Source organism: Pyrus communis, chromosome 16 (assembly GCF_041283825.1).
Source record: "Pyrus communis isolate YQ-2024b chromosome 16, ASM4128382v1, whole genome shotgun sequence".
Taxonomy (NCBI): domain Eukaryota; kingdom Viridiplantae; phylum Streptophyta; class Magnoliopsida; order Rosales; family Rosaceae; genus Pyrus; species Pyrus communis.
Window position 1 is genome coordinate 4,990,180 of NC_142580.1, and position 20,464 is coordinate 5,010,643.

Sequence of the window (20,464 nt, forward strand, 5' to 3'; positions counted from 1 at the left end):
TCATCACAATCTCTTATAATTGAAACACCTATATATGTATACAGCTCTGTACGTAGCTCGTTTAATCAATCCCCTCCACACGACATGTACCATCAAAAGCTAACTTTAAGTGCCCTTGTCTCCCTCCCAAGCCCTGATGTGGAAACAGTACGGTCGTATACACACACAGATATGTGTACGTGTGTGTGTGTGGTGTGGAGCAAACTTACAGTGTAGTTGAGAAAAACACAGGGCAGTCCAACCATCTGATGCAAATAGTATTAACTAGGGTTTGCCTGCTGTAACAAGAACAACGTCATGATCAGTAGTTCACGTGAACGTGTTGAATCTTAAGTCAAGATCATCCCATGCAAATATGAACGACTTGTATGAGTGTGTGTGGACGACTAACCCTGGCATGCATTCCTGCTATACCGAACGTGCGCCAAGATTAAAATGGACGTATACTTCATAACCTGTACATCAAATGTCGGATGTTTTATTTCAACGTTTCACACTCAAAGGTCTACACAGGCTGTAACCCGCAGGCTAACGTCAGTCTTCTTCCTGTTGGTTTGCAACTGGCAGGTAGAGTTTCTGGATATTGCATATTTTGACTGTCAGTACTGATCTCACCTTTATCATGACTAGTAAATAACCACAGAACTGGAGGCAAATACGAATGGTCATTGTATAATACACAAGTTCTCTGTGCATTAGTTCATTTTATAAAAGAACAAATATATATCAATCTTGTAGTAGACTTATCGAAAATACAAATTAATAATATGTTGATACATTTTGTTATTGTTGCGAATGATATCGACTCTTTATAAGCAAGGTATAAGAGTTCATTCTTTATTAAATAAACGTACATGCTATATATAGCCCAGCTTATGCACTACTATACATAATAATACCATTTGACATTATCTTCCCAAAGCAGCAGCCTATGTTGATCTAGTCATTTTATAAATTAAGCCATTAGAATTATGCACATTCACACGAATTTGAAATTGTGAATTTGTGAATGCGACGGGTTTGTCATCATCAACATGAAAATATAATTTAATAATTTCACCCTCAAAAGCCTATTCCAACCCTTGGAAGTAAAACTCAAATTTTAAGTTCTAAACTTACTCCAACTGGCTTCAACCCTTGAGGCAAATGTGATCAAATCCAACAGTAAATAAAAGATCTAACAGTCCAAATTTGAAAGTCATTAAAAAATTCTTTTAGGTGTTTCATATTCTTTCATAATATTCCATGAGTTTCATGGTGTCGGTTTAGTGATTTTTTAATATTTATCGGAATCTAAATATTTTTAGGTTAAAATGTTCATAAAATTAAATTAGTATATTTGACGTAATTTTTTGTTCTAAAAAAAAGTTACTTTAAGAAAAAAAATTATCCTAAATTCATTCTTTAATAATCTCGGGTTAAAAATTTAATCCATAATGGTTGAAGGAGAAAAACTGTTTCTAGGTTAAAACCTAAATTTTTGAGTTAAAAATTATAAGTTTTAACCCAAGGGTTGGAGATAGTCTAATTGGAAAATCGTTCCCATTATATCATGGCTATCTACTTTAATTAGTGAAAACTTTAACGAAAAACTCCTGGTACTATTCATTTTAACGAAAAACCACATTTTTATACTAAAAAGTCAATCATGGTACTATTTACTTTACCTTTTATTTTGTACTTGTCGTTAAAACTCAAAATTTTCAAACCATTTTCATTAGTTTTCCTTTAATTATTCACGTTCTATAATTAAAATCATCATGTTACAGAGAAAGAGAGAGTTTACCTTTTACTTTTTTCCTTCAATTTTTTTAACTGTCAAAACAAAGAAATCCACTCTTTTCATATGTTACATCTTGCATGCCAAACAAGTCCCAATTCAATGGTGTTTCTCTTTCCCAAAATGAAACAAGTCCCAATTCAATTCCCTCACCCACCACACCCCCAACACACCCCCCCCCCCCCCCCCCCCCCCCCCCCAAAACAAAAAAAGGGGGCGGTTGCGGGTGTTGATAAAGAAAAAAGAGAAATGTCAAAAGATAAATATTAAATGTTAATTTTATGGTTGATGTAACAATGTTAGATTTTCTCTTTTTTCAACCGATATGTTTTTTTGTTATGAATGATATTTGTATGATTCATTTTAAAAAGAAATCAATTAAAAGAAAATTTTAAGATCTATATAAAGGATATTTGTAGGACCTCTTTTCTCATATGTCAAATTTGACATATGAAAACTCACATGTCAATCTACATAGGATTCATATATCAGTTGGAGTTTGCTCCTACCTTCAAATTTGATTACATGACATTCCACTTAAAATTTGACATCTCCTTTGGAGATGGTCCAAGGGACTCTCTCAAAGTGAGGTTCTCCATATATTTTATGTGACCTTCTATTTTAATGTTAATCCTCATGCCTATATTATAAAATATTGTACAAAAAACATGAGGTGACAGAAAGTTTATGGAGAGTCCCTTTTTAGCTAGAGGACTCCCTTAGCATTTCTCAAGAAGAAAAAAATTGTATTTGTTGTCAAGAGAAATGATAAGGGGACTTTCTCACAAGTGAGACTCTATAGACTTTCCATCATCTCACAGTTTAACATCAATTCTCATACTAACATTTTAAAACATTATGTCAAAAACATAAGTTGATAAAGCATTCATGAAGAGTATTTTTTAAAGAATCCCCTTAGTATGGAAATCAACAGGTTGATTGTTTCAATGAATTGCCCTTTTTCTTTTTTACATGCATGATAATAATTTAAACTACTATAATTTATTGGATATGATGAGATTCAAATTTAAATACACGGGAGCCAACACTACCCTCAAACTAGTAACAAGAGGAATACACGGGAGCCAACACTATCCTTGATCTATTAGCATTGTGTAAAAAACACGAGGTGTCGAAGAGTTTATAAAAGAGTCATATTTTGAAAAAATCTCTTAACATTTCTCTCAAATAGTTTAAACCTTGAGATCCTTTAATTAATTTCTTGTAGTCTAATTGGTGTGCAGCCTTTTTATTTACTTTTTCCTAGTGCCACAATGCCATCAGATCCATTGGGTAGTTTGCTTCTTTTTCTTCTATCCAAATTATGCCCTTTAATTACTTTTTAGATTTTCGATAAAAAAAACAAAGAAAAATTACTTTTTAGATTAAGCATAAAATCAGCACCCAATATATTGATATATAATCAAGGCTTTCATCCCAAATCAAAAGTTACGCCAACAGTAGATAAGATAGTCCATATAATTTGGTGCCGTGACTGTAAAATTGTTAATAATTACTAGGAAATGGATCAAATCCACCTAGTTCGAGATCCGAGTCGTTAAAATTTGATTTATTAGGTACAAATATGGAGTTCATTTAAAAGTTACAATAATTATAACCGTTAGATCAAATTCTAATGATCCAGATCCCAAATTAAATGAATTTGGTGGAAAAGGATCTTTGGAGAGGATTCCTTTCCCAATTACTGCACCTTAGCACGAGGTCCATCAAAATAATTCTATGTCGTGTCATTACTGCTTCATTGAAACTTCAAAGGGAAGGGTCCGAGGGGACAAAACAATTTAAATTAGATTATTTTTACCATCACAATTCAATTGTGAATTATAGCATGGGTTTCCCGCGGGCGACGTGATGAAACTCCCGTTGCCATCGCACTGTTTACGTAATACTTTTCTCCAATAAAACGGAATAATATATTTTCCCGGGAAAATCATATATCTTTTTCTAGTCTCGAATTTTTAGCTACAACGAAAACGAAAAAAAAAAAAAATTAAAAAAAAATACAAATATCTCATACATATATATCCAACGAAACTGATGGAATCTCCAAATCAAAGTCTCACTTCAACTAATCTTCCTCACTCTCTCTCTCTCTCTCTCTCTCTCTCTCTCTCTCTCTCTCTACACAGACAAGCATTCCGGCGACTTCTCCGAACAAATTTCGACAGTCGATAAGTGATGGGTAGTCAATGACTGAGGCGATCGGAGACGACCGCGATCATCATCATCATCATCATGTCGACAGTATGGAGCTCGGACTGCTTCTCCGACCTACTCTGCGCAGAGGACTCCGGAATTCTGTCCGGAGAGTCGCCGGAATGCTCGTCGGAAGTGGAATCTCCGGCGTACAGCGAGGAAGAGTCCATAGCCGGATTCATCGAAGGCGAGCGCCACTTCGTCCCCGGTATCGATTACTTGTCTCGCTTACACTCTCAGTCGCTCGACGTTACCGCCAGAGCCGATTCCGTTGCATGGATTCTCAAGGTAAATCGTCAAGCGATCTTTTTAATCGGAACGAGTTAATCAAATTCGATTCAAGTCAAATGGAGAGTGTGAAAATTATTTCCCTTGAAATTAACGCATGAGCGTGAGAGCGTCTCTCGCATTACTAGCACGTGCCGTGCGCGTGCCCTTTATCAGCCGCCGGATCTATGTACACTGCGCCTCAGTTTCGGATGTATACCGGCGGCGCACATTAGACTACTTCCCTTGCAACAATCCTTATTCAATCAATTAATCAAATATTACGTTTTGTATACAGGTCCAGAGTTACTATGGATTTCAACCACTGACGGCGTATCTTTCCGTTAACTACTTGGATCGGTTCTTATACTCCCGCCGGCTGCCGGTAAATTTAATCCTGGTTATATCTTAATTATTGGTGAAAGACTTAATTACTTTATTGACTATTTAAAAAATAATAACAACGTTAGTGGGTTAATTGCATGTTATTAGAGTAAAGAGGTCGGGTATTGATCAAACGCGCATCAAAATGCTTAAAATAATTACCTTTTGTCATTCTAAATACGTATAACTTTCGACAAAAAAAAAATGTATAGTAATTACATTTGACTTTTCAAACGTACAACAAAATAGTACGAAACTAAGAAGTCGACGATTCAAACTGAACAGTAGGTGATTTGTCGTACTTATTGTTCCATTATAAACCTTTTTTATTAGGTTAATCTCACTTTATAATTACTACAGTGACGAAGATTCTAATTATTACATGCCTTTGTATATATAACAATAATTTTTCTCTGACACGTGCACGGCACGTGTTAATACTTATAGCATTGTTTATCAAGTGCAAACAAATTACGCAGGAATCTTAATTAATTAAATCCACATGACGAAGATAATACTTTTTATAATAGAACGCGTTTTGTTTGTTTATTGTTTGATCAGCAAGCAAATGGGTGGCCGATGCAACTTTTAAGTATTGCTTGCTTGTCCTTAGCTGCTAAGATGGAAGAACCTCTGGTTCCTTCGCTGTTGGATCTTCAGGTACACACATTATACCTAATCAAACCCTAATTTTATTTTTTTCTTAATCTAAACCTATTTGGTTGATTTGATTAATTATATATGACAATAATATTAGAAAACAGCTAGCATGTCATTTATATTTTAAGATGTACACGTATCACAGGTAGAAGGTGCCAAGTTTATATTCGAACCCAGAACAATCCGCAGGATGGAGCTTCTGGTGCTGAGCGTTTTGGATTGGAGGCTACGATCCATAACACCCTTCAGCTTCATCGCTTTCTTTGCATGCAAGCTCGATCCAACGGCAACTTTCATTGGCTTTCTCATTGCACGCGCCACGGATATCATCTTATCGAATATCCAGGGTACGTGTACGTAATACATATGCATGCAGACTTGTATATCCTTACGTAATACATATGTATAGGTGTACGTACATGTATACATGGTGTTAATTTTTTGATTAATTAGCTGTTATTCTTGACCTTTTGTTGTTGATTGATTAATAATTATGTCGATCGATCTACAGACTCTAGCTTTCTTGAATATTGGCCATCATGCATTGCTGCGGCAGCAATACTTTCTGCAGCCGATGAAATGCCTAATCTGTCGCTTGAAAACCCTGAACATGCCGAGTCATGGTGTGATGGACTAAGCAAAGTAAGCACACATTCTTATTGTTTTACGACACGATATTCTAAATTTTTCTAATCTACATATTTATTTTCATTATAAAAATTCCGAAATATTTCCATTTTCTAATCATTTGCAGGAGAAAATAATCGGATGCTATAGATTAATGCAAGATCTAGTGGTTCAAAATAGTCGGAATAAAAAGTCATCACCCAATGTGTTACCACTGCAACTCCGAGTTACGGTTCGGGGCAGAATGAGGTCGAGTTCCGACTCATTGTCCCCGTCGTTCTCATTATCATCCTCGTCATCATCATCACCAATATCTTATAAAAGGAGGAAAACAAATAACTGCTTGTAGACGATGATAAAGGAAACTCCGAGTAAGGGGAGATGGGAAAATTATAAATAAATAAATGGTGGTCCAAAAGTTATCTAGAAACCTCATCAATAATTTTTAGGAGGGTTTTTGGGATTAAAAAGTGACTGATATTGGGGTTTTCTGTAGATTATAGCATATATAATGTCTATATGTTTGAGAGTTTGGTGAGATTTTATTATTTTATTTGTTGTTTTTGCTGGTGGGCATTGCCATTATTCGTTATATAATGGCATTGCAGATTCCCAAGGGAGAGGGATTTGTTTTTTAGTACAGAGATATGTTTTATAAAATAGTGGAGTCATGGAAGCATGAATGAAGTAGGGGATTGAATTCAAAGGGCTCATTGAAGCTGGTGGGACATGAAAGCGTGGAAAGAAAAGAAAGGGTTGGCAAAATTACGAATCGAGCTTTGAGGTTCGAGCAGTACTAAATTGAATGAGATCAGCGTGAAGTCAGATGAAATAGAAACACAAAAAATTTCTATTTTTGAAAGTGCTATCATCGGTTTGGGAGTGATCATATGATGTGATTCGAGTACCATTGCTCAAGTTTTTCTCCTTATCCGACGGCATAATTATTGCTTTATGTGCGATTTTTGACGGGAAAGCCGAATGAACGGGTGGAGGTGAAGACTGAATACGATCGGTGGCTCCACCAATATTAGACTTTTGAGTGGGGTGCGTGTGAGTCTCTCGCACTGCTTTGGTGGCAGAGTGCGTGGCGCACACCTGTGTATGTGTGCATTTTTGGCGGCAAATAGCCTGTTTTATTGGTCTTGAGGTAGGCCTATAACCATACTTACGAACTCTGGTGTTTACAAGGGTGGTGCATTGTCACTCGTGCCTACTCCTTTTTTTGTCTTAATTTATTTGATTTTTTGTACTTAGAGGAAAAAAAACTCACGGGGAGGAGAAACCTCCTTAATATTGTCCTAAAAAAATACAAGTTAAGGTCTTTGGGGCCTTTTCATGCGTGTTGTATTTGTTTCATCATCAATAAAATATAATCAAGATTTCTTTCATCTCTCTCTCTGTATAGCTATCTCTCTGTTCATGGCACATGATTGACAATACACAATTTGTAGTTTGGTGCTTTATGTTATTTACTGTGTGGAAGTTTGTAAGTGATTTTAGCTCCTCTGCAAAGTGAAGGCCACGTTTGGTCCCTCTATCAATAAAGATTGATCGACAGTTCATTCATCGACCGTGACTGTTCATATTGTGAGAATGTGACTTATCCTCACACATATAAATGCCTCTTGTGGCTAACGATTATAAAATCTGATGTGTCACTGTAAGCAAGTTACGTGATAAATGTTGTTCACATAAACGGACAAGAAGTTCTACTGTGTCACTATGAGTCTGCGAGTAAGTTATGTGATAGATGTTCTACACATAACCGTAGATATCCCCAGCTGTACACCCGAGCGGATATATCTCTGGTACCATGGTAGCAAGCAAGTTATCTCGTGACTAACCCGTGGCTGTTCTAACACCTCTCCCAATATCAGACAACTCAGCCTGATAAATAGTGATATTTCACCTTCGCTATTGTATTTTATTGATCATCAGCTAAATGAGTAGGGTTTCAGTTTCGTTAATACGCAAAAGCTGAGCGTGAAATATGGTGGGGAAAAGCCAAGGCCTTAAAAGGTGCTTTTAATTAAGTACTTACAGCTTCTCACTACAGATAGAAAAAGGCCAGTTAAGAGACCATGTCATTTAGTCACAGATCCCCGACATGGGGATATTATTTTTGCATGTAGTAACATCACATCTGATGAACTTTTATGCACATATGCCTTGTAAAAGGTAACCATGCATTTCGAGTAACTGCATGCATAGGCCATGCAATCTTATCAACTTCTCAATTAATTTTCCAGGTGGCAATATGCAAAACCGATCGAGTATCCATCATCTCTCAAATCTTCTTACATCACTTTTATTTCTTTTAGTTTTACTCACACGGACACACATCTAAATTATGTCAATGGCTGTTTAAATGGACCACCGTGAAGTAAAACAACCAACGTAGTGACAATTGCCGGAAAGAAAGTGCACTTTTCTCTAATTCCTCTTGGATGGTTGCCCTTTTAGGGTAAAGATGATGCCATCATCCATCAAGGACATTGAGAAAAAGCACCCATGCATGCTACCATGTTATTAATTAAAGGAGAAATTAGGATGCAATCTCCAACTTAAATATTTTATCAAAGTCCTTCTATTTTATACGCATCAGCATATTTACATTTAAAACTTTATGCCACCCATAAATGTAATTAATTCAAAATTTTAAAAATTTCATAAGATTATTGAGAACTAATCAATTCCTACATATTAGGCAAAACAAAATATGTTTTGGTACATAGCTTTTTATTTCGTTTATATCTTAGTTTGAATTCAAGTTATTTCCTTAAATGGGTACATGTGAATTTAAATGTACCCATTGATGGATTTGGGATATTTGCACCCATAAACATGTTATGGTTTTTCTGGACTTGTTACATATACAATTTTTATAACGTGTATATTTGAGTTCCACATTACAATTGGTACATTCTTTCTCACAATTCCTTTGTTGGGGTACAATTACAGTGGGTACATATAAATCTGAGATAATATTATAGATGGGTAAAAAGATGAACACAAAAGGCAGGTTTAATTTGCACTTTGTGGGTAGAAAGACAAAACAAAATTTTGGTTCATGGGTACAAAGATTGAAACATAAACAATTGTACCGCAAATATACTACAATTAACGGTGTTATGATTTTGTACTCTGCAACCTCTGGATTGCTTGGGTGATTTTACAGAAGAAAATTGTGTGTGGGTTCTAGTTGGCTATAGGTTGTACCCACCAGTAAGCATTGCAGATTATTTCAAACTTGAAAATAAAATTAAACTGATATTTGGTGTGCCTGATATCACTGATATGTGATATAAATTTGGGATAATTTTGAGGTTAATTAGATTGGATAATTTGGAGGTCTCAGCGGAAAGGTTAGTAATTTAAGGTGCATATATGTTCATCGTTAAGGTGAGCTAGCAGAATGTAATTTATCACAATGTAATAAATGGAGGACTTGAATCAAAGTTTTTAGAGTAATGCTATTCATACCATGTTTTTGTACCACATCTTCATACCACCTTAGGTGGTATTTGATGTGGACAGCCACATCATTTGAATTAATCAGATTTTTACATTTAGTTCATTATTTAATAAACTAATAATTAAGAAAAACTAGTTAATTAAATAATGATTGTGGTATACGAGGAGTCTTTCTCCTTCCTTTCCTTGGGTTTTGCAAATCTTTCAAATGATGTGGCTGTCCACATCAGATGCCACCTAAGGTGGTATAAAAATGTGGTATAAAAACATGGTATGAATATCATTACTTAAGTTTTTAAACTAATAAGATGTGAGTCTATAATATATGATCAAGAAGGACCGGAAACTAAGTGTCCCTTAATTAAATTAGGGTTTCTAGAGTGTACTTTTTTATTTTCTTGGAGAAAGTCGGGTGTTTGAATTTAGGGACCAAGTGTTGAATTTGAACAACCTCAAAATTAAGAAAAACATGGATTTAGATAATTTATTCACATTGATGAAGACTTAGCTACTTAATTACTTGCTGCTTTACAAAAGGATTTAATTAAACGAATTGAATTAATGTAATTTAATTATGACTGGAACTTACTAATTAATCAATTCATGCAACATGGAATTACCTCATTAGTCCAGCTGGCTTTGGTTTTTTTAGTGGGAGCCATGAAGATTAATTTGGACCACACGGATCTGTCACCAAATGCCAATTGGGATCCACCATATTCTTCTATCCTCCCCCACTAAAAAGGTCACCCATTATACAAAATGCAGGTCCTCAGGTTCGGTGATCAACAACTGATAAACCTAATTTATTCACAATTAGCCCACCTCGCAGCCCTATGGGTGATATGTGACAAAAAAGCTTAACTTTAATTAAAACATAAGTGTGACGGGAAATAGGACAAACCGTGGAGCGCAATGACATTGCTATCAAACAAACCGTGAATCTTTATCGAAGATCATATATATTTTTGACTTTTCCACAGCAGCCATATATCGATGGTGCTGTTTACACCAAAGTAGGTACAAATGCCATGCTCATAGAATATGCTTTTATAGTCCCTAAGGTTGGTTTAAGGTTGCTCAAATTTTTTCAGAAGCAGCCTCTTAAAAAAGTTAGGAACTAAAATTGTGTTTAGTAAAAGAAAAAAAAAAGTGTTTGTTTTCAAAACCATGGGTCTAAAACAGCATAATAAAACAGTAGCAATCCTAATCATTATTCTAATTAAAAAAATTATATTTTTTCAAGAAGACATGTTACTTTAACTTTTAATGAAACTTTTATATTGACAATATTATCCATTTTTTTCTTTTTTTCTAAAAGCATTTTAGCATTATAATTCATCAAACACCTATTTATTATTTTTCGCAGATATTTATTTTCACAGCATAGCAAAAATAATTTAAAAAGAGTACATCAATCCGAAATTAGCCCTAAGTCACATGAGCAGTAGGGTTTTTCAAGGTTCCTTGGGTATAATTTGATGGCGGTATATCGGACCCGCGATGGTGACATGGCGCCTTCTCATTGGATATAAAAAGGTGGAACGTTTTGTTTTGTTTTGAATAGCAATAGGATGGTGGTGGTGCCTATGTAAATTTGGATATTGTAGGCAATTTCCTCTCCTCATTATTTATCCCTCCCAATTCCCTTCATGATCAAGGTTAAGCAGTAAAGCGTGGGGAGTTTGGGTTGTTGATGATTAACAAGTTGCCATCATTCACTTATTATATAACAAGCATATGTTGAAATATTGGATGTGGTAATTGACAATCATGCATCGACTGTTGAATTGTTGAGAAACTTGAGATTGTATGTAGACCATAAATCAATAAGAGGATCACATGTGTATAACTCAAATAATTACAATAACCAATGTCTAGTGATTTTTATTTTTTCCCAAGTACATATCAAGATTAAAGGTTTAACATTAGCTGAACTCGATCGCTCATTTTAGAATGAAAATAAGCGTTCTATCTCTTAGGCTATAAGTGATTATATCAATATATGGCTATTTAATTTGTTTATCTTAGATTGTATATGAGGGAAAATGATCCTCACTGGATCCTCTTTGTAGGATCCTTTTCTGTATATGAGAGAATGGAATTGCATGGGCCCAACCCTTTTATTTTTCAGTGATGAAAACTTGTCCACGTACTTTTTTTTGTTAGAAAAAGTTTAGAGGGGAGGAGAGGCTACCTCATTCCAGGGTCATGACGTATCATAAGCTTCATTGAGGACTTACAAAGAGGGTCTTAAGCATTTTTTTGGTTTTTATACATCGCCCACTAAGATAGATTGCTGACAACAGGACTTGAACCCAAACCTTGGTCTAGCGAAGAGAAAGATCCTTACAAACTCAACCAACCATCGTTGGCATCCACATACTTCTTTTTCTATAAACAAAAGGGTTTTAAAGTGAGGAGTCCAAAGTATAAACCCTAAAGCCAAAATTTCTCTCTCTCATACTGCTAAAGTAAGAGGTTTGGGGGTGTAGGGAACAGAATTTTGCTCTTTAGCTACTCCTTTTCTTGCGGAATTTTCAACTCTTCGAGCCCAATGACAAAGATAGAGGACCCTAATATCCTTTAAACGTCATTTTACGTTGTAAAAAACATGTTCGTGGGGTTTCTGCAAAAGACCATAGGTCCCTTAGACCTGAAGGGTTCAAAAGCTTAGAATGATGCTGAATATTTCAATATCAGGGTTTAAACTTTACGCTCAATGCAAGACACCACCACTCTCAAGTCCTTGAAATACTCATTGTCCCCATCCCCATGTAAAAATAAAATAAAATCAAACTAAAAGAAAAGATGTTCAAAACAAAAAAACTGGGAAATTGGTTAAAATTGGTAAAATGATTATTTTTTCAATATGTTGTCAATATTTAATCGTTATATTGTCAAATTTTTATCCTTTAGTAATTTATACGTTATCGGTATTTAATTTTAATTAGTTATGCAATTAATTCGATTTTGATAATTTTAGTCGATTTTTTAAGAAAATTTGATCATATGCCCCATCAACACTAGTAAAATTCATGTTGTGCCGAATGACACGTAAATGTATATAAAGGGTAGTACTATCCATACACTTCTTTTTACATTTCAGACACTCATCTCAATTTTTGCCCATCAGATTGAATAAATTGAAGAAAATAAAAAAACATAAATTAACAAAATGTGTGGGAGAGGTAAAAATGGAATCGTGTATGTCATCCCCTCATATAAAAAGAGATAGTATGTGTATGGGGAGGCCTTGTGCATATGTTTGCCTTTATTTTTACAACTTGATCAAATCAAAACTGGAGAGTCTTTGGATGCCAGAAAAAGAAGTTGAAAGGGGTAGGAGATGGAAATGCACGAGGGCCGGTTGGCTATTCTCGAGGGAGCGTGTACGTTTCTGATATTTTCTTCTTTCTTTTGCTTTTTTGATAGTGCCTGGAGCTGGACCTCCATTCCCAAGAGTGGAGACAAAAGGGTTTTCTGTTTAATCATCAATATAACATTCAACAGCCACCACAATCTCTCTTTGTTTAGATCATATCATGCATATATGTCCATCTTAATTAATTATATATGTGCACATAACATAAAACATGTTTCTTTTCTTGTCATAATTTCATCAAAAGCAAAGAAAGTGCAACAAAATGTCTTTTGCTATAGTAAAAAGGAGCATGTGGTTGAGTCGTTATTATAGTAAAACCCTAATCAACGATGCATGTTAATAGCTTGAAATCTAACGTGTTATACCGTATGAGAAAAGAAAGTTATTATATATGTGAGGCTAAACAAATCACTAGACAAGTAGATTGCAAAAAGAATACTTAACCAAGTATGAATGATAGATAAATATGACTTGAGTTTACTAATATGTCGTATGACTTAACTCAAAAAGACATTTGTAGCCGAAAGTTCCTACTCAGACTGCATTACAAAAATGATCAGGACAAAGAAAGGATTAGAGAATTCCCTAATTATGTTTAGGTATAGAAGACCGACTGTGAAAGGTTGGCCTGGTTGTTGAAAATTTGGAGGGTTGAAGGCATAGACCCCTATATCTTGGGTGCAAACCCATATAATTAGTCTAAAAAATGAAATATACGCCTAATTAAAACGAGAATACAATTATTTCCTTTAATAATTTGGTATTACTATTAAGAGAAATTGAATAATGGTATTGATTAGTTTCTTTGTCTCATGAACATGCTCTAGTTCTTAAGTGGCATAGCACTTCTCCCCTCTGTCTTTGCATCTGGGATACGTTACAAAAAGAAAAAAGAGTAAGGGTGGATGCATATAAACAATTATTTCTAGTGCATTCCAGTTCAACTACCCAAAAAGGAAAGCTAATCAAAACAAAAAGAAAATCTTCAAAATGAAACCAAGACAGGAGACTTTGTATCTCAATCGAATAAGAACTCAATTATTCATTCGAAATTTCGTATTTGATTCTCTCTTATCGTAGAATACCGATTCTCTAAAAAAATGAGAAAATATAAAGAAATATAGAGAACATAACGGAGAGTTTGGAATTTGATGTGAACTTATCCATAGACTAACAATCGCTTTAATTGAGGTGGATGATTTTGTTTAGCACAAAGATTCCACCAAAATGTTTAATTTATTAATGCAAAGTTGCAAAGAAAGTTCACATTGCTTGAGGATTAACGTGTTAAATTAGTTAACCAAAAAAAAAAAAGAACGTGTTTAATTAGTAGACACACTTTTCACCAGACTTTAGAAATTATTCCAAAACTCTTCTCTCAATTTGTTTTGTGGGTAATGTTAGGAAGACTAAATTTGCAAACTAAATTATGTATCGCCAATAAGAATGAGCATGTTTATCAACGCTTAAGTTAAACCAATCATCAACTTTCATGTTCTTTACTTTTCAAAATTTTGTCAACAAATTTAGTTTCCGTATCATTCCCTTGTTTTGTAGTTGCCTTTTCCACTTGGTTCTTCAAAAAGTGGTTGTCGTGGCGAAGCTATCAGTATGTCCCCATTTTAAGGAAAAACAAAATTTGGCTGGCTCCTCCCAATGTGTTAGTAAACTAGTAATTTATAATCTTGCACGGCTCCTAAGTAACAAGCAAAGTACAATAACATGTGGTATCCAAAATTTTATCATAACGTTGAAAAAAAACTTTCATTTTGTTCTAACCTTTAGGAGTTTCCATTTGCATCTAAAAATTTTCTCATTTTACAACTTATTTTACACACACAACAATAACACATTCTCGCCTAGAAGTTTTCCTTTTGTGTTACGATCGTATAGAACAACTTGTGTTCGCACGGAAACTACGTTATATGCAGAGTAACTCTTAAAAAAGCATGCAATATCTTATATGTCAATCACAAGTTATGTCAAAACTACTTTAATCAGACAGTCTTATATAAAATTTTCACAGTAGTTCAGAAAGACATAGAGGCCCATAAGATCTGAAACCCAAGCGTTAGCCAGCGACCCTAAAATACTGGCCCATTAAAATTCTACGACAAATCCAATCGGCCCAATTCAAATAATATTGACGTCGTTAGAATCATATACGGCATTCCGTATGTCGTCGTGTACTCCTTACCAATGGCGCTCCACACGCCCAGGGTGGCTGTTTGCCCTCTCTCGTTTGGAGCCCAGCACTCGCTCCTCCCCCCAAAACCCCATAATCGGCCGTTTTATTCATATTCTTCGTCCGCCATTAAAACCCATATTCCGAAACGCCCGCCGAATAGCAGCCAAGAGCCACGGCGGCGACGCCTCACAAGTATACTTTATCCTAACCCAATTACCCAATTCGCAGAACTTGCAAGTATGTTTGAAAATTCATGCCTTTTTTTTCTTCTTTCTGGAATATGAAATGCATGTTTGATTGTGTTATTAGCTTGAATTGTATGTTGCAGGAGACCCAGAAGTTCAGGGCTGAGCATTCCAGGAGGCTGTTGAAGGAGAAGGAGACTTTTGGGCCTGACCTCCACGGTGGTGATAGGCGTCTGTGCAGAGGTATGTTAATCTTCCTGTAACCAAATTTAGATTCATATTTCCAATGGGTTTTTCATTTTCCTTTTCCCCTTTTCTCTGAGGAACAATTAGTTGATAAAAATGATAACTTTAGTAGTGTAATGTGAGGGAAGTTAATTGAAAAGATTAAGGGAATAGTACAAAGAGGATACTCTGCGAGTCTGCGGCTACCATTACCCCTAGGGAGTAGGAACTATTACACAAGGAAAATTACCGAATCAAATGCAAAATTGACTATGGTTGTCTCCTAACGTATCAAAACCATATGCTGCCTTGTTAGCTTCTTGGAAAAATATGATTTAGCCTATGGTTATGAATTTGAGGGAAACTAATAAAATGCCATTGTTTTCCCTCACGCTTGTAACTCAAGTGGATAAAAGTATTCACCCCGCAAATGCCTGAGTTCGAAATTTTGGACCCAATTTTGCTTGTAAAAAATGATTGACTAACGCTGAACATGTAACTGTGTGTCTGAGCGGTAACTGGATCATCTAGTACTAGAAATAGGACTTGGTTGTCAACTTGTGGTGCACCCAAAACTCTCTAGGGCAAAATTAATGGGCTGACATTTATTGTTCTCGACTTTCTGGTGGTGACTTAGAGTTGATTACCAATGTGACATGTGTTCTTAGCATTCATGGCATCTCTAATCTGTGATCTGAGTGTTGGATTTGATTTCTGACTCACTGATAGGCGTGGTCACCTATTTTTTCCATGACTGGAAAAATTCAGCAGATCCTTTGGTTTCTAGTTGGATAATTACTGCACTTTACTATTGTGATTTGTTGAAGTTCGGAAAAACTGTAATCTGAAACCGACCCTTGATTCGAAGTGGAGTGCAGTTTTGGTCACCAGTTCACCAACGCATTGATAGTCGTTTGTGTGATTTTGATGGCAATTAATGTGGTGGTGATGCTCACCACCACTTAAAGCGGCGAGCAAAATATTTCATTCGAAGAGTGCATGGCAACAATGTATGACACGATATAAGATGAATTGGTTACCAGACGAGCCCTAGTTTCGAACTATCATTTCTTATGGAATGATGATTCTATTGGCACTGAAAAAGTTGATCTGGAAACTCTCTCCACCTTTTAATTTCAAATGCAAGCCATGACCGGCTGGAGGGGGAAAGGGATACGAGGGATTTCCTTTTCAAATTTTAAGTTCTTACCCCAATTGTATGATAAAGATTGATACTTGGGGCCTTTGAGTTGCAACTTTTTTGGTGCAAGCCAACCCTTTATGTGAATCACCAAAACATTTGTTTCCTTTCTTTTCTAATATCTTTGGTGTGTGAGTGAGCCTGTGAGGCCACGAGTTTTGCTTGACCCGTAAAACAGTACAATAATTGAGCCTTTGGACAAATATCTGACTCAACTCCCCTGTATTATTTTCCAGACAGCTTCCATTCTTTCTGGCAAATGTTTTGACTTATTGCTACCTACAATATCAATATGTGGTGCATGAAGCTAAAGTCTAAACTGCTGGGAGGTAGATTCGAACTTGGATGTATAGGGTAGAGAACATATGCTGTAGCTAATGCGGCTACGCCCACGTCTACAAAGTTAGATTGCATTACTATTTGAATGACTCAGAATTAACCAATTTAATTTGTTGTTTCAACCCAGGTAATCAGTGACTTTTTGCACAAGGAGTATGGAGGACCTGGGACATTGTTGGCAGAGCCTTGCACTGATATATTGGTTGCTCTGAAAGAGAAGGAACTACCAGGAGCACCTTTGGCTGCAAGAACATCTCCGCTTTGGGCTCAAATCTACCTTGATCGAGACTGGGAAATCAAGAACTCGAAATCGCAAAAATGATGTTTCTTTTGTAATCAACAATAGTGTAAATTTAATCTAGTTTTGTATTTCTCCAGATCATTTGTTTATCAAACACCCAAAAAAAATGGGGAAAAGACCCACTGTCTACCAGGAAACTCACACTTCTAATACAATGTCAGATTCAGTGCTTGTTTTTTGCGTGTTGCTATACAGATGGATTATTGCTTTCAACATGGAATGAATTTTGTGGGGGATGTGATTGACATTGAATTAGAAAACTTGGCACCCGATTCCATGAATTTCTGGTTATCGATCCATTTCGCCCTCACTCTATTGCCTACTTTGCATTTTGTTCGCTTTCGATGTTTGGAAATCGCTGATCAGTTACGCCCTCGGAGATGCTCTGCAACGAGGGGCGCCAAGACTTCGACCTCAGCGCAGCAGCAGCCGCAGCAGCAGCATTCGCTGATGATGTCCTTGGTCGGTGCCTTTCGCGTTTTGAAGCCTGAAATTATCCACATGGCTAAAGCATTAGTATTTGATATTTCCAACCGATAACAAGTTTTTCAAAACGAAAAGATTATAAGGGTTGTTCAAATCTACATACATGGTTGATATTTTCCTTCTCATCAGATTTCGTTGCTTCTGCTGCCTCTTCGCAGCCCGAACAACCTGAATTCTCCTTCCCTTGCTCCGTTCGCAACTTCTCGAGCACTTCGAGCTGCTGTTTCTTCGTTTTCGCATACTTTTTTGCCTTCAAAACCTTCATAACCTCTACAAAATCCACCAAAAAAAGCCCAAATATCAAACACAGAACCTTTCAAACCAAACAACCACCTCAAACTCCAAAACACAAACACACAAATCTCATACCTTGAGTGGTGACCAGCCGGTAGGCATGGCCGAGAGCGAGAGTTTCGTTCGGCCGGAGAAGCTTAATGCGAGTGAAACGCACCGCTTTGCCGTGCTCATCCTCGTGATTCTCTGCTACTTGTTTGTGATTTTGTTCGGAAACCGGCAATGGAATGATGAGGGAAACGTAGTGACCGGGGTTCAACCTCATCACCTCACTCGCACTTATAGGACAATACATCCTCTCTATCTTCCCACTCGGATGCTGTATCACCAGAGCTGCTGCATCAATGGCTTGACAGTTCCCCATCTCTCTCTAAAACCTCTCTCTCTCTAGATTCCAACGAAAGAAGACGACGATGACGACGACAATGAAGATAGAGAGATAAGGAGGAAGAGGAAGAAGAAGAAGGAAGTCACTTTCTATACAGCTCTCCTCCCATATGCTCACACCCCACAAACCCCAAAAGATATTAGCAAAAATAGGTTAAGCCTAAAAAAGGTTTAAAATTTTTTCTTAGAATGCCGTCCACCCATCTCTCTCTCAGTTCCCCAACTAACTCATGCTACGTGATTTATATTAAACCTAATTAACATTAATTAAGCAACGAGTAAGAGAGCACCGGCTTGGTGATTACGAAGCGGGTCTAGTGCCACGTGGAGAGATACTAGATGGTAGTGGTTTGGAAGGACATGCTCGGCGGTATCGACGGAGTCAAGGTTTAGGGACTTGGGAAAAACCGAAGCTACTAATTTGTGTAAGAAAAAAAATTATATGACCAAAGCGGCAGAGGCAGTGCGTGCGTGTGCTAAGATTCTTTTGCTTTAAGTATGGACAATCGACAACGACACCCCATCACACACTATTTTGGCGAGGTTCTAACTATGTGTTTGGTTGCCGAGAAAATGGGAGAAAAGACGGATTCCGGAATGTGAAAAATGCAGTGCGATTGGAACTCTTTATACACGTTGCGTCCACTGATAACCATGCATGATTTATTTTCTGTAAAAAAAATTTGAATTATGTATGAGTAGTACTCATTGAACATGGCGGCTGCTATGCGTATAAAGCAACCCACTAATGTGTGTGTGTGTGTGGAAATATTTAAGCACTGTGTATACACAACTTTTCGTACAAGCTTCAGTGTCCAATGCAATTTTGAGTAGGACTGGATAAAAGTGATATCTCTAAATATTTAATTAGAGATTTCAGTGTTTCTAATCGTAACCTTGATCTATTTATCAAACCATCTACTTGCCCATCTCTAATTTTTTGTTATTTCTAAATTTATATTTTCACAAGTAGAATTATGAAAAAAAATTAGGGTGATTACTTTCATGTCACGTTGCATGGTGATTACTTAAAATAAAAAATTAGATAATATGACCTCATTTAGTAGAATGATTAAACAATTTCACAAAGAAACGAGTCTCACTATATTATGTAACAATTGACACTATATAAGTACAACTTTCAATGTACACTTCATATATCGACTATTCAGACTACCCTACTAGATAACCCATAACTTGAATCATAACTTTTCGTTTATAATTCCGAATATGCAACACATTTCCTGTTTTGACTTTGTAATATTTGTCACTTAACTTGCCGAAATAGTTTCCACTCCAAACCACCAATATTCTAAGAAGGTAATGTTAGAGACATTATTTTTTAAATCAAATTTTGTAAACCATATGATGCGATTACTGACAGTTGATTTTCTTTTTTAAGTTTTATTTTATTGCTACATTATGTGATTTAAAAATATTATCTCTCTAGTAGTTTCTTTCTAAGAAAATTAAAAAAAAATAGTCGCCCATGGTGATTAGTAGTTGAGTAATGGTTTAGGGTTTCAATATTCCAAAGAATGAGAACTTAGGTCGCGGACATGCATATACAACAAAAACAATCGTTTCAACCCACTTATAAAATTATAATTCGTTATATTTAAGGGCTAATTGAGATTATCACTCAGTACTATGGTATAGTGGTATTCATATTTACTTGTAAGCGAAAAATCTTAGATTTGATTATCGTCAAAGGTAAATTTGAATCACATTATTGCTAACCTATTGTGAAGCTAAATTCACTTCTTCTTTTTAGTACAGATAATATCATTTATTACAAAAAAAAATAAAAAAATGACTAATTAAGATAAAACAATCACAAATTACCCACAAATAAAGAAGATCACTGAAGTCGACTGCCATAATCAAATCATGTTTAAAAGTTTGGGAGCAAATCCTGACAGATGACATATCAAATTTACAATTGTTGTCACATAGTCGATTTGGAACCCCAAATCATGTTACACAAGCAGAACATATAATTCGAGCAAATGAAGAAGGAAAATTGTACAATTTTCTGGTCTATGTTTAAAAAAAATATTT

The 20,464-nt window shown here is 35.8% G+C and overlaps 1 protein-coding gene, 1 long non-coding RNA gene and 1 pseudogene across 5 annotated transcripts; 2 read left to right on the plus strand and 1 right to left on the minus strand.

Moving 5' to 3' along the window:
* The first annotated feature begins 3,849 nt into the window (after nucleotides 1-3,849).
* Nucleotides 3,850-6,365, plus strand: LOC137732196 (cyclin-D1-1-like; annotated as a pseudogene). Its single transcript, XR_015958044.1, has 6 exons — nucleotides 3,850-4,285; nucleotides 4,563-4,649; nucleotides 5,210-5,308; nucleotides 5,454-5,655; nucleotides 5,820-5,950; nucleotides 6,063-6,365. The product of XR_015958044.1 is annotated as a cyclin-D1-1-like (transcript).
* Nucleotides 6,366-14,976: 8,611 nt separating this feature from the next.
* LOC137732384 (uncharacterized) lies at nucleotides 14,977-17,407 on the plus strand. Of its 3 annotated transcripts, none has more exons than XR_015958042.1 (4): nucleotides 14,977-15,222; nucleotides 15,314-15,413; nucleotides 16,833-16,950; nucleotides 17,063-17,407. It is a non-coding gene; the product is annotated as an uncharacterized LOC137732384 (long non-coding RNA). The 3 variants fall into 3 exon arrangements; XR_015958041.1 differs by having other exon boundaries at nucleotides 16,833-16,925; XR_015958040.1 differs by lacking the exon at nucleotides 16,833-16,950.
* Nucleotides 17,284-18,999, minus strand: LOC137732383 (uncharacterized). The gene is made up of 3 exons (XM_068471693.2): nucleotides 18,092-18,999; nucleotides 17,826-17,992; nucleotides 17,284-17,723 (listed from the first exon to the last, which is right to left on the minus strand). Exons 1-3 carry the CDS (start codon nucleotides 18,378-18,380, stop codon nucleotides 17,556-17,558), a joined length of 624 nt encoding a protein of 207 aa, XP_068327794.1. The 5' UTR covers nucleotides 18,381-18,999; the 3' UTR covers nucleotides 17,284-17,555.
* Between the last annotated feature and the right edge of the window lie 1,465 nt (nucleotides 19,000-20,464).